This window comes from Balaenoptera physalus (genome assembly GCF_965194825.1).
Source record: "Balaenoptera physalus genome assembly, chromosome: 19".
NCBI classification, from domain to species: Eukaryota; Metazoa; Chordata; class Mammalia; order Artiodactyla; family Balaenopteridae; genus Balaenoptera; species Balaenoptera physalus.
In genome coordinates this window covers 18,046,849-18,061,835 of record NC_138900.1, presented here as the reverse complement: position 1 = coordinate 18,061,835, position 14,987 = coordinate 18,046,849, and the positions used below count along the sequence as shown (strand labels likewise).

Genomic DNA, 14,987 nt, shown 5'->3' with positions numbered 1-14,987 from the left:
CCTGAAGCTGCAAAGATCTGGCTCCAGGGAAATCCTGAATTGAGGAAAGATGCTAATCAGGACAGAATTTAAGACAATAGTTTATAACCTTTCATCCCCAGAACCGAGACTATCCCAAGGAAATGCCAAGTAAAAAAGTAAAATCGGCGATTGATTTTGCATTTTGAGAAACTGACCAAGCTTTTTGATCAAATGCTGATTGCAAGTCTGACTCAAGGTTAAGCAGATAAAAGAATCCTTCAGGGTACCCCCGCTTTCGGTGCCAGCATGCTACGATTTTGAAAAACCAGACTCTGGCAATCAGAGACCTCACTTGTTCCACCACCGCAGAGGAAATGAAGGATGCTTCGCCTCCAGTTCCTGGCTCCTGTTGACATGCCCTCGGGTTCCTGCTGGCGCCAGGCTGGGAGGGAGAGTGGTCCCTGTCTTACTGTCTGCAGTGGTTAAACGGAATCTCTACTCCTGGACTGAGGAAAGAGAGGCATCTTCCTCATTAATTTCGTGAGGCCGGGAGCCGTCGCGGGGATCCAGCTCGGTCCACCCCCCGGGGAAGCTGTCGGGGCAGCGAGTGCCCAGGCCTTCCTAGCCCCTCTTGTCTACTCCAGACTCCCAGGACTCAGGGCCTGGGAAAAATCCGGGTCTCTCCCCGTAGGCTTTCCCTTGGCTTCCTCGTGGTTTGCTAACTCTTGGTGCGGCCTTGGGACAGTCTGTGCCTCCGTTTTCCCAGCTGTAAAGTAATAAGGTTAGACTGGACCCTTGATTCCCAGAATCACCCAGGAAGCTTTCCCAAAACCGTCTGTCAGGGTGGCCCTGGGGACTCACCGGATCGGAAAGAGGGGCCCCGGGGCTCTCGGCCCGGGCTGGATCCCAGGACCCGGGCTCTCCCGCCTCTCCAACCGCTCCACCCACCGGCCTGCTCTTGCCCTCGGCCCGGGCGGGGTACTGCAGATTTCCGGGCGGGTTCCGGGAGGCTGGGGAGGGCGGACCCGGCTGGGCAGCCCCACCGGAAAGACTCGTTTTAGCCGGAGCAGGCGGAGGCTGGGCGGAAACAGACTTGTCGCGCCCCCCTCGGGCCCTCCGGGTCCCCTGCCCCCAGCGCAGCCCCGCCGGACAAACGCCGGCCCGCAGCTGGGAAGCCCTGGGGTCACCCCTCCCACGCCGGTCGCGCCCCCCAGGCCACACCTGGGCTCCGCCTCGGGTCGCGGGGCTCTGACTCCGCGGAGCTTCAATGGGGGAGGGGAGACCGACCAGGAAGGGGGAGGGCGCGACCCGAGAGGGGCCCCGTTGCCAAGAAACCGACCCTGCCTCGGGCTCTGGCCGCGAGCAGCCGCGGCGCAGCTGCTTCTTCCCCCTCCCCCCACGTCATCTCGAGCAGCCCTGTAAGCCGCAGTGCTCAGGCGACCCCAGGCGGAGACCGGAACCTCGGACGGCGGCTCTGTGGGTGAAAGCCCGCGGGCACGCCAGCCGACGACCCCAGGCCCGCCCGCCCCGCGTGGGCCGCGAGCGCCGCGCCTCTGGACCCCGGGTGGGGCCGTCCAGCCGGCCCAATCACTCCACCTCTGTGGGCCGCAGCCTCCAAATGGGGCGCTCGGGCTGAGCTGTGTGGCGGCGAGACTCAGGCCCATAAGGAAGGCCCGGCTGAGTACGGGCGGGTCTGGGGCTAGCGGCTCAGGTCATCTGGTCAGCTGGCGCGCGCAGGGCCTCCAGCTCCGCCTCGGGGGTGTCAGGGCACGAGGGAGGCCGGCCCCGCCCAGGCTGCAGCCCTGCTGAGCACGGACAAGCACTGTCTCCTCTCGGGGCCTTTTCTCTGCCTTTCCTGCTGGGGAAGATCGGCACCCCCAGGTCTCTGCCACAGCCTCCCTAGGGATACAACGATGCACGGCATGGGACATCCAGGCGTTTTACAGGCCCTCTGTGAGAACGGAAACCTAGACAGAAAACAGCCCTTTCTGGGAAGGCGCTCAGGTGACCAAGAGCGCACATCGACGACCGGCTCAGATCCCTGCTCGCCGCTCAAAAGCTTTCTGGGAATTTATGCCAGGCGAGGAGTGCAGATCGAGAAGTACGACTCCCCGGAAAATACCCACAGTAACCGCTGGCCTCTAAGAGCAAGTGCTGCTTAATTGTCAGGCTTGGTTTAGACGGAAACCAGTCTGGAGACCAGTTAAGAGAAATGCCAAATCCAAAGCCCCAGACTTGAGAGCCAGATCTGTCCTGTCCCGTAATCCTGTGTGACTTGGTCAATATATTTAAAGTCTCTGAGCCTCACAGTGTTCTCATGCCTAAAAAGAGCCTCCCCTACCTTACCTTCAGAGTACAGCTAGAACAAGTGGAGACAGCAAACATGACAACTCACTGCTACCAGTTTTCTTAGCACCTGGAAAAGAATGTACAATTGCCAAGATTGCTGGGAGGGAGACAATCCCATCCCTGAAGGAAGAGAACTTAAATAAGAACTTTATTTTTCCTTCTATAAAAGTACAATTCCATACTGGAGAAGCGCAAAAATCAAGGAGTCGTTAGAAGCCATTTACTGGGTTTTAACTTTCTCTTTTTATCAAAGAAATGGATAGAGGTTGGACAGGAATGCTGGTGCTCTAGATGTGAGAGAGTTAAAAGCATCAGTTATGGAATCACACGTACCTGAACTGGAGTCCCGCCTCTGTTTACAAGCATTGTTACCTTAGATGAGTGACTTAACCTCTCTGAGCCTCAGATTTCTTAGCTATAAAATGGAGAAAATAATAGCACCAGAACATAATAATATGGGGCTGTTGGGAAAATTAAGTGAGATGATTGTAACAGTGCTTGGCACAAGGCCCAGCACACTGTAGTACAAGATGAATGCTAGCTAGCGCTTTTTCTCTTATTCACAGTGGTCCCTACTCTTTCCCTTACCAACATTCTATTGCAAAAAATGTCAAATATACAGAAAAATTCAAAGAATTGTACAGTAAACACCTGTGCATGTTCCACCTAGATGGTACAATTAGTATTTACTATACTTGCTTCAACGTATCTGTTCATCTTCAAGCATCCAAGACTGTAAGAAATTAAATATCTGTTGTTTAAGCCACCCAGTCTGTGGTAGTTTGTTATGGTAGCCCTAGCAAATAAACAGAACCCTTTAGGATTAGATGAAAATTGGAGTTATCAGTGTAAATTCATGGTTTTCAATATATATTAAAATAGATATAAAAATAAATGCAGATGTAAATGTGTGTGTATTATATAACTGTGTATGTATGTTTGCATGTCTGTATATGCATTCGTGTACTTCCTATCTCTGTTCCCAGCCATGTTCACTGAGAGTCCCTGGGAGCAATGACATCCCAAAAGCCATACGTTCCCCTAGTGTCCAGATCTTGCTTTCTAAATATCATTCTCCATTAAAAGGGCAGGGCAGGGAAAGTACAAGATGAGCCTGGAAAATCTTTTTGTGCCAGAAAATAAGGAAGTACCCAAAGAATGATACAACATGTCAAACAGACACAGAAGGGGCTCCCACTGGCCAAATCTGGGGCAATTATGATCCATTGAATGAAAGAGAAATCTGTGAGTCCATACATTAATAAATGGGGACAACGGTAGAATGCTTCCATATGGCAGAATGCCAACTATATAAGGAATAATGGAGTGAGAAAAGCACCATCTCACAACCAGCAGAGTAATTCATCCAAGAATCATCAGTGGATGCTAGAACTTGTAGGAGGAGGTTTGATGAGGAACAAGATATTTATTTAGTTTCAAAGGACCGCCCCCCCCAGCCACATACAAAATGTTTATTAATTACAAAGGTAAAAAGAGTAATTTTGTAGTAAAGAAGCTTGGCAGATACAGATACACCTTAATCAAATTACCATCATCAGTAATGGGACAAATCGAAATCAGGTGCCACCTGACAAGATGCACCTAGAGGAGCAGCCCCTGTGAACTTCCTGCCCAAAATACAAAACTGAATCTAAACCTGAGGGGACTTCAGTCAAACCAAACTGAGGGACAGTTATAAAATAACTGGCCCATAGCCTTCAAAAGTATTAAGGTCATGAAAGTCAAGGGAAGACTGGGGAACAGCGGAAACAGTTCCAGATTGAAGGAGACTAGAAGATGTGACAATTAAATGCATCAGGTGATTCTGGACTCAATCCTTCTGTATAAAGGATGTCATTGAAACAACTGGTGAAACTTGAATAAGGTCTGAGGAGTAGATGTGAGTAATGTATCAATGTTAATTTCCCAGTTTTAGCTATGTATTCTGGTTATTTAGGAGAGCGTCTTTGTTTGTAGGAAATACACATTCAAGTTCTGGGGAGTGACAGGGCATCAAGCCAGCAACTTATTCTCATATTGTTCAAGAATAGTGAAGTTCTTTATACCGTATTTGTCATTTTTCTGTAGATTTGAAATTATTTAAAAATAAAAATTATCTATAGAAGATATACAGATGGCAAATAAGCATATGAAAAGATGTTTAACATAATTTGTCATTAGGGAAATGCAAATTAAAACAACAATGCAGGGACTTCCCTAGTGGCACACTGAATAAGAATCTGCCTGCCAATGCAGGGGACATGGGTTTGAGCCCTGGTCTGGGAAGATTCCACATGCCATGGAGCAACTGAGCCCATGTGCCACAACTACTGAGCCCTTGTGCCACAACTACTGAAGCCCGTGTGCCTAGATCCCATGCTCTACAACAAGAGAAGCCACCGCAATGAGAAGCCCGCGCACCACAGTGAAGAGTAGCCCCCACTTGACACAACTAGAGAAAGCCTGCACACAGCAACAAAGACCCAACACAGCCAAAAATAAATAAATAAATATATTTATTTTTTAAAAATGCAATATTGCTACACACATATTAGAATGGCTAAATTCCAAAAAACTGACATTACCAATTGCTGGTGAGAAAACGTGAAGCAACAGGAACGTATATTGCTGGTGGGAATGCAAAACTGTGCAGCCACTTTGGAAGACCGTTTGGCGGTTTCTTACAAAGTGAAACATAGTCTTACCATAGGACCCAGTCATACTCCTAGGTATTTATCCAACTGATTTGAAAACTACGTCCACACAAAAGTTTGTCCATGAATATTTATAGTAAATTTATTCATAATTACCCCAAACTGGAAGCAACCAAGATGTTCTTCAGTAAGTGAAAGGATAAATAGTGGTAAATCCATTCAATGGAATACTATTTAGTGATAAAAAGGAACTAGCCATGCAAAAATATGGGTGAATATTAAATGTCTATTGCTAAGTGAAAGAAGCCAGTCTTAAAAGGGTACATATTTTATGATTCCATTTATATGACATTTTAGAAAAGGCAAAACTGTAGAGACAGTAAACAGATCAGTGGTTGCCAGGGGTTTGGAGAGGGAGGAGACTTGACTGAGATGAAGCACAGATGATTTTTTTTTTTAAGGCAGTGAAGCTATTCTATATGATGCTATAATAATGGATATTATGCATTTATCAAACTCATAGAACTTTACAGAGCAAAGAATGAACTTTAATTTGTGTAAATTAAAAAAATCATTTAGGAGGTTGGAGAACCCAGGATTGAATAACGACAAGAGAATTTAACTGTACTACCAATGGATGAAGTAACGTCACTGAAGGGAGTGGGAGAGTAACTTTAGAAATGAGTGGAGACTTAGGACTAAAAGCAAAAGGAACTGTACGTAAGTACTGAACTCTAGTTGATGTAGTGTTTCCCATAGGGGTAAGGGTTAACAATTGTAAAACTACTCAATGTATATAACAATTACATAAATGGATGGTGGATGGTTGGGGCCAGGTTTCTCACTAATGGAGTGTTAGTTTGCACATAAGCAGTGGGAGGAGACTAGAATGATCCACGCAGTGATAGATTAGAGTTGGAGATGTCAGTATGAACTCCCGTTTAGCTTAATATAGATAAATATGGCTACGTACAGAAATATTTAGAGATATGTGTGTACACAAGTTAGTATACACACATATATTTTCTTGCTCTGTCATTTGAGAGGCCCTAGAAGCAATAAGACCCTGGTAGCAATGAATGCACCTATTGTCCAGATCTTGGTTTCTATTATCACGCTCCAATAAAAAGGGTCCAGGGCTCCTTGGAGAAATGGCTGATTCTAGGACTGGGATATACAAGACGAGCCTGGAGCATCTTATAGTGTTAGAAAGTAAGGAAGTGCTCCATAAAGGCAAAGTTATGGAGGTGTGTCAGAGACACAGGGACCAAATGAAAGAGCTCCCAATGGCAAAACTGGAGAAATTTGATCAACAATAACCTAGTGTTAGATTTTAACTCAAAGTATAATTCAAAAATATCCATGAGTCCATACTAATATAAATAAATTATTAAATAACTAATTGGGGCAGAATAGACAAATCTTCCATGCAGAAGAATTCCAAATAATTTATGGATGTACTCTGCCCTAAGAAGTTGGAGCACACTCATTCACTCCTTAAGCATCATGACCTCCTTCCAAAGAGCACCGTAGGGAAGGGGGTGGGGAGGAACCATATGGTGGAGAAACCTGACAAACAGTACCTAGGCCTGGTTATCAAGGTCACAGTGAGAGCGCATATCCTAGATAGGATATGAAGAGAAGGTACTTCACCTCTGTGATCTTCCTCTCCAAAACCCACAACCTAAGTCTAATCATGAGGAAAACATCAGACAAATTCCAACTGAGGGACAGTCTATAAAATACCCGACTTCAAATCTGTGAAGATCATCAAAAACAAGGCGAGTCAGAGAAACTGTCACAGGCAAGTGAAGCCTAAGGAGATATGACAACCAAATGTGATATGGTGTCTGGGATGGGATCCTGGGACAGAAAAAATGTTAGGTAAAAAATAAGGAAATCTAAATAAAGGATGGACTTTACTTAATCATGTATCAATAGTGGTTTATAAATTGTGACAAACGTACCGTATCCATGCAGGATGTTAATGACAGGGGAAACTGGGTGTGGGGTATACGGGAACTCTCTGCACAACCTTCACAACTTTTCTGTGAGCTAAAACTACTTGAAAATAAAAATGTATTAAAAATTATCTTTAGAATTTTAAAAAGTTCAATATTGCAATAGAGAAACAATCATTATTCAGGCCTTTCAGTTCTTATGGTCAATCAGCCGTACGTGTGCAACTCTAGTTAGAGGCTCTTGCCTCTAGGTGACGTTGTCTTCTGTTCAGGTTTTTGGACTAGTCAAGTGTACTGCCAGACAGATGGATTGATAGAAAATTTAGAGTCTTTATCTCTAGAGTTTAAAATTGGGCAAGCATGCCAGAGCACCTAATAAAACTCGTGGTTTGGATTGATGCTAGGAGTCCATTTGAAATGCCCCAAAATTGCTTTGGACCTCAGCTACAACAAGGAGACATTTGGGAGGCCCTTTGCCCTTAAGAAACATTTTTTTAAATTAATAAACTTTACTTTTTAGAAAGTAGTTTTTGGTTTACAGAAAACATGAGTAGAAAGTGCAGAGAGTTCTCATATACTCCGTCCCTCCCACACAGTTTCCCCTGTTTTAACATTGTATTTGTGTGGTACATTTGTTGCAATTGATAAGCCAAAATGGATACATTATTATTAATAATAGTTACATTGTTTACATTAAGGTTCACTCTTTCTATGAGTTGTCACATCTCCACCATTATAGAATCATATAGAATAGCTCCACTGACCCCTGTGCTCTACCCATTCATTCCTCCCCCACCCATTCTTCCCCTGAACCCTGAAAATCACCAATCTTTTTACTTTTTCCTAGTTTTGCCTTTTCCAAAATGTCATAGAGTTGGACTTTTATAGTATGTAACCTTTTTAGATTATCTTCTTTCACTTAGAAATAAGCATTTAGGGCTTCCCTGGTGGCGCAGTGGTTAAGAATCCGCCTGCCAATGCAGGGGACAGGGGTTCGAGCCCTGGTCCAGGAGGATCCCACATGCCGCGGAGCAACTGAGCCTGTGTGCCACAACTACTGAGCCTGCACTCTAGAGCCCGCGAGCCACAACTACTGAGCCCACATGCCACAACTACTGAAGCCCGCGTGCCTAGAGCCCGTGCTCCCCAACGAGAAGCCACCTCAATGAGAAGCCCGCGCCCCGCCATGAAGAGTAGCCCCCGCTCGCCGCAACTAGAGAAAGCCCGAGCGCAGCAACGAAGACCCAACGTAACCAAAAATAAATTAATAAAATAAATAAATGAAAAAAAAAAAAAAAGAAAGAAGCATTTAAGGTTCTTCCATGTCTTTCCATGGCTCCATAGTTCGCTGCTTTTTAGTGCTGTATAAATTCCATTGTGTGGATGTTTCACAGTTTGTTTATCCAGTCACCTATTGAAGGATATCTTGGTTACTTCCAAGTTTTGGCAATTGTGAATAAAGCTGCTATAAACATTCGTGGGTAGACGTAAGTTTTCAACTCATTTGAATAAATACCAAGCAGCATAATTGCTGAATCATATGGTAAGAGTACATCTAGTTTTGTAAGAAGCTGCCAAATTGCTTTCCAAAGTGGCTATATGTACTATATTGCATTCCCACCAGCAATGAATGAGTTCCTGTTTCTCCACATCCTCACCAGCATTTGGCATTGTCAGTGTTTTAGATCCTAGACATTCTAATAGGTGTGTAAGTGGTATCTTATTGTTGGTTTAATTTGCAAGTCCCTGGTGAGCATATTTTCATATCTTCTTTTGCTAGTTTTTGGTGAGGTGTCTGGTAAGATCTTTTGTCCATTTTTAAACTGGGTTGTTTATTTTCTTATTGTTGATTTTAAAGAGTTCTTTGTATATTTTAGGGAGCAGTCTTCTATCAGATATGTTTTGTGAAAATTTTCTACTCTGTGGTTTGTTTTTTCACTCTCTTGACAGTGTCTTTCACAGAGCAGAAGTTCTTAACTTTAATGAACCTCAACTTATCAATTCTTTCTTTCATGGATCATGCTTTTGGTGCTAGATCTAAAAAGTCATCGCCAAACCCAAAGGGCACCAAGATTTTCTCCTAGGTTATATTCTAAGGGTTTTGTAGTTTTGTGTTTTACATTAAGGTCTATGAAGACCTACTTTTAATTGCAAACCCCAAGGGATGGAAATCGTCAACACTTGGAACACCTCAAGTGGAAATAATAATAATTGAAGGCCGAGTTGCAGTTGAAAACACCCACGACAAGTGTGGCAGGTGAGATCTAATCCTCCTGGAAAGATGGTAAGTTCTTTCAGACAGAGATGCCAGAGATTTCTCCCCTAAGGATATGCTGCTTCTCCTTCATGTTTCCTGACTCCTTTTCAGCCACGAGGGGAGTTAATCTTATCAGGGAAAGAGGCAGGGACAGAAATATTCCTGCTTGCGAGCTGAGGATCACTTCCGTCCCCATCCTCAGTGTCATTCCCACCCCCACAGGACGGGCAGGAGGAGAGAAGGGAAATCCATCCTACTGCTCAGGAAAAAAGAAGGGGTGAACAAGAATTTCGAATTATTATTCGTTCAGGGTTAATTTTTTTCTGCTGCACTGTTGTTTCTTTGCATCTGATTCCAAGAAAAGGACAGACTCCAAGGAGGGGCTCTGGAGAGATCACACTTCCGTAGCCTGCAGGACTACTTTGCTTGGAGGTGGGGCCTGGAAACGGATGCTGCGGAGGCTGGCAATGGAGGCTGGAGGTTTGCAAAGGAAAGTTTTCCTTGTGTATGTAAGGCTTGAGCAAAGACGTCCTGGGGCAGGGGCTGGATCTTTTGATCTCCAAGGCAGCCCCAAACCTATTCAGGGAAAAATACACCCTCCATTTGGAATACACTGAGAAGTAGAATGGAAAGGGCTGGTGAGTGACGGGCAGAAGGATGAATGGGAGGAGGAGTCAGGGAGGCCCGCGGAGCTTCTGGCTCAGGTGACCCTCTCCAGGGAGGAGATTCCAGAGCTCTCTGTTGAAATGTGCTAAATCTGAAGTACCTTGGGGATGTCTGAAAAGTAATGTGTTTCTTGTAAAGCCCCAATAAATGAGAGCAAGGGCTTCCTGTTTCCTGGGAGCGCCCAGGGTTCTAGCTGGTAAGGGGCAAGCATGGAGATAAGTGGTCCAGCAAAGACCTTTCTTCTTTACCAACCTTAGTATTAAAATCCCTCTGATGGTCCAATGGGCCTTGGGCCAAAGGAAGGAAAGAGTTCATGAAAAAACTAAAAATAATTCTCTTATTTCTTAGCTAGCCTGGCTTTGCTCAAGTCTTGGAAAAGGAAAAAGGAAAAAAAAAAACAAAAAAAACTTGAGAGCAGAAATCCATGGCAACAAGCAACTTCTGTTTATGGATAGCATCCCAGGGAAATTAAGTGTCTGGCTGCGATAAAACAGAAGTGCATGTGAAGTCATACGTATCCATTTACTTTCCTCTGATTGAGCAAAAGAAAATTCATACCTGTTCTATCTATTCATGAGAAATACATTCTTATATTTTTGTTTCACAAGACATATGTCATATTGTTTCAGGAGTTTTGAATAAAGATGATAACATACCACTCTGATTGCTGACCTAGATTGCAAACTGGCTTTCTATAGCCTGGGCTACCAGGAAGAAAGGGGGACAGGATGAAAGGGGTGGGTGTTCATAGGTGGGGGTTCTAATTTCTAATTAAAATTCCTGTCACTTTTTCACTTAAACTGTTGACTGCCCTCCTTGATTCTCTTTTTAAATTATAATTGGTTTCAAACATATAGAAAAGCAAAGTGATCCACATTCAATGATCTCTAAATATTTTAAACACATTTTAGAATCTCTTTCAGTTTGTTCTATTATTTCCAGTTCTTGGAATGTCAATTTCTCTGTTGGAGCAGACTCTCTCTCATGGTGGTTTGTAATTTATTATTGTGAACTCAACTTCAGCAGGGGTTCCTTTGAGAGTCTCATGTGCCTTGACTGCAAAAGCAAGATAACTGGAAGGGGTGTGACCCTCCCATCTAAGACCCTGAAGCTCTGTTCTCATTTCTGACCGGACCCACTCTCAGGATCCAGTAAAGAGTTCACTACAGATGTATGTGTCTCAGAGAGCTGCACCCCACAGGTGACCACGTGTGCTTTTGAAGTCATCTCCCCTGCACTTGGCATTGGTGCCTGTCCTGAAAGACACTCCTTTCCATGAATAAGGACATTCACATTTCACATCTTCTGCTTCCTCCTGTCGGGGCTTCTGGCCAATCAACACTTTTATCCATCAATATTCCTCCCAAGCTAAAGAAATGCCTCTCACGCCATAGAGGCAAATAGGAGCTGCTTTATGGATTTTGCTGGCACTGTCCGTATTCCTGTTTTACAGTCTGGAAGTTGTAAACAATTAGAAAACCATGCTCCGAAGGAGTGTGACGAGAAGGGAAACTCTTTACTATGCTAATTTATCTTCCCTTCCATAGACTCCCAGAATAGTCTGACTTTATCCATAACACACCACACTCTCTCTGGCTGCCGTCGGGGAGTCAGCCAAGCAAGACTGAAGAGATGGATGACAGGGAGATGGATGAGGAAAGGACCACCAGAAGCCTTGGAACCTGGCATGGGAGGCGAGAAATGAGAATGAACAAGAATGGCCATTCTTGATTAGGGGAGGATGACTATGGAAGTCTAGAAGAGGAACGTTCCAGGGAAGCCCGAGCAACGGGACAGAGGAGGGGCGGGCAGAGATGGGAAGAAGGTTCTGGGCAGGTGTGCAGTGTGGGGTGGGAGCCCAGGAGGCAGGCAGGTGTCCTTTAGATGATGTAAGAGGTCAACGCTCTGAGGCCACATTATCTGACAAGCAGGGTTCGGGCTTTGGCCAGAAGGTTACCATCATTTTGGCCCCTCCATGGTGGGGAACCCTCAGGTTCTGACTCCACTGTTCCCATCCCCATCAACCCTGCTGACACAGTGTATCACATGAGGGGGATGCCCCGAACTGGAAGACATTTCCGGCTCAGTGATACAGCGCCGTAGGAAAACTGGTACCAGGCCAGGGTCCCTGGGCCTGCTCTGCTCAACCAGTGCTCCCTCTTAAGGATGCTTAAACCTCTTGGACCACTTAGGTGAAATGAGAGCTCCTGCCTACAGGGGTGGGGCCAGAAGAAGGAGGGGGAGCAAAACCCCAGAGACAGGAACAGTGGTGGGGCGACAGAGCCACGTGAGGGCCTGTTGCCCAAAAAGGACTCTGCCTGTAGCACAAACTGCAGGATGGGGTATCTGTAATTAGGACCAGGTGACTGGGGGCGGGGGGCACCTGACACGCACACCCACCCCTGAGGATACCAAGATTTGGGGATAGGAGGCGAGACTTTCAGAACCAGTTTTGAGCCCTCAGGTTCTAATCAATTTTCCAAGTACTGAACACATTCAAATGGTGAGGTTTTCGCCCTGGGCCAGGGGCTGCACTCAGTTTAAGTGCACATTACATCTCAATGCATGCCTGTGGCCGGCTCCCGGTTACCCCCCAGGTTCTAACAAACACGTGCCCGCGGTTCATCTGTTTCTCAGCAGGTATTCACAGAGTCTTCCAAGTTGCAGGAGTGGTTCCAAACGCAAAGGGTCAGTGTGAATGGGACAGACCAAGACGCTGACCAATCTGTCCTCATGAGATTCACATTCAGGCAGGGAGAGATAATAGAACAATAAATAAACAAGATAGCTTCAGAGAACAATGAGTGCTATAAAGAAAATAATACATGTTAATGGTATATAAAGTGACTGGGGCAGGTGCGGGAGGTGGGACACAGCTGTTGATGGGAAAAGCACCTCTCACAAGGTGGTTTTGAGCTGTGATCGGAATGACAAAGAGAAGCTAACCAAGACGATCAGAGGGAAGAAGTTTCCAGGCAGGGAAATCGCAAGTGCAAAGGCCCTGAGGCAGGAAAGGGCTTGAGCAGTTCCAAGGGCGGAAGAGACCAGGGTGGCTGAAGCCTTTGGGAAGGAGGAGAGTGGAACAGAGAGGAGAGGCAGGCCTCGGGCCACCTTAACAGCTGAAGTCTATTCTGAGTGCAGTGGGAAACCCTTAGAGGGTTTGAGGTTGGGGCATGACATGCCAAATCATCTTTTAAAAAGTCCCCTCTGGCTGGGTGTGGAGAATGGGTTCTGGAGGACAATAGAATGACAGGGTGCCAGTGGAAACTATCACATTTGTCCAGGTGAGCAGTGATGGAGCCCTGAGCTAGGATGGCACGGGGAGATACACAGTGCAAGTTGGTAAAGAAACCTGTTGCACATGGTTTGACCTACTGCTTCCCAAACTGTCTTGAAGATGGAACCCTTTTATCCTGTATCCTGCCTTCACCTATTCCTGTAGCATGGGTGTTTTCCGTTGGAAAATATGGCTGTTTGCTCTGCCCATTTCAGCTAAATTTTCATTCATGAAAGCCATCTTCTTTGCTGGCTTTGCCCCTGCCAGTTGGTCTGGGTGTGAAATTATACTATATCTACTTGACTGCACAAGTCAATTCTTCCAGAATCTTGGGGCACTTAGGCACTGCTTCTTCTGAATTTCTTAACAGAAGGGTTCAGAAAAGAATTTAGAAGACTACCCAACCCCCGACTCAAACATTCATCATTTACAGGTTTTTGATGACTGTCCCTGCTCACGAGCAGACTCCCATCTCTGCACTCAGGTATTTTGGATGCCTGTAGGATCAGCAGAACTCTGCAAAAGTAACATTCCCACGAAGGTTAAACAGTGACTTTAAGTGCAAATTATACACTTTTAAAATGCAGGTCATTATTCTAATCAGAATAATTACTAATAGTATATGTGCCAAGACAAAGGTGAAATTCAAGAGATACAATCTGCCTGTGGTGGGATCAATTATTATACCTCACTGCCATGCACTTCCTTCGTTACCAGGAGCAATAGATTTTGCACTAAAGATTCTCACCTAAATCCTACTGTTATACATTATCTGCAAAACATGACACGAATGTAAGCATCTTTGAAAACACTTACATGTACACATGTTAATAGTAGGAAAATAAACTAAACTGAAATCAGCAACGTCGCTGCTCTTCAGGGAGTGATCAAAAGGTAACAGCAAATAAAGATGCAGAGGCATCTTCCACAGTCAAGATGCTTTACCATCCCACACTGTGCCTGGGACTAATGCCTGATGATGCCAAGGGCTCCTGGGACGGCAGTTCAACGGATTCTGGCTCCAGGCTCAGATCTGCTGCTGAGCCTGAGGACACATTTTAAAGCCCATCCTGACTGCACACAAGACACATCTCACGCTTCCAGATTGCCATGGTATTTGGGAATTAAATCAATTGCTTCAAACTGTAATCCTTGGATATACCATAAAAGAAATATCTTGAAATTTGCTGTGCTCACATTATTGGGGCCTGCTAGAATGTATACATTAAAACCCAACGATGACAACTGGGAAAGCCCACTGACTTCAGCCCCAACCTGTGAGATTACACTCTTGTTCTGTAAATAAATGGACAGGACCAAGGAGACACATGGTGCTTGTTTTTTGATGCATTTCAAAGGCCAAACAGAAGGAAATGCTTAGTCATGAGACATAGAAGAAATCATGCACATTCATACAGACTGGGCTCACCTCCCCACTTGGGGAAAGAGCTCAAGTGAGTTCACCTCGTTGCCTTTCAAGGGCTGGAAGCTACTGATGCTATTCGGTTCTCTGCCTTTGCCTCAGCTAAGCCAGCTTGTCCCTGCATCTGTAGCAAAGAAAGAAAGTTGTGCTCCACGTTCTAAGTTTCTAAGAACACACGTGTACTTGTGACCCATGGGGGAACACAGCCTCAGCATGCACTTTCCTGAGACTTCTGCAACAGGACAACAGTGGGGGTTTTTTGCTGTTGTTGTTCTTTTAATAAATTTATTTATTTACTTATTTTGGCTGAGTTGGGTCTTCGTTGCAGCGCACGGGCTTTCTCTAGTTGCAGCGAGCAGGGGCTACTCTTTGCTGCGGTGCGCAGGCTTCTCATTGCAGTGGCTTCTCTTGTTGCGGAGCACGGGCTCTAGGCGTGCGG

The 14,987-nt window shown here is 45.4% G+C and overlaps 1 protein-coding gene across 16 annotated transcripts in view; it reads right to left on the bottom strand.

Annotated features, from left to right (window-relative positions):
• The window catches only part of LOC309648816 (uncharacterized protein), a 211,750-nt gene that overhangs the window by 2,086 nt on the left and 194,677 nt on the right, over nt 1–14,987 (bottom strand). The window contains exons 1-3 of one of the 16 annotated variants that reach the window (XM_082437911.1): nt 1,558–2,301; nt 823–990; nt 314–403 (exon numbers count right to left, since the gene is read on the bottom strand). The exons of 7 other annotated variants lie outside the window; for them this stretch is intronic. In XM_082437911.1, coding sequence (XP_082294037.1) covers nt 314–403; nt 823–990; nt 1,558–1,625 — 326 coding nt within the window. In that variant the 5' untranslated portion in view covers nt 1,626–2,301. 8 more of the 16 variants (XR_014256812.1, XR_014256813.1, XR_014256816.1 and 5 more) reach the window with 8 other exon arrangements.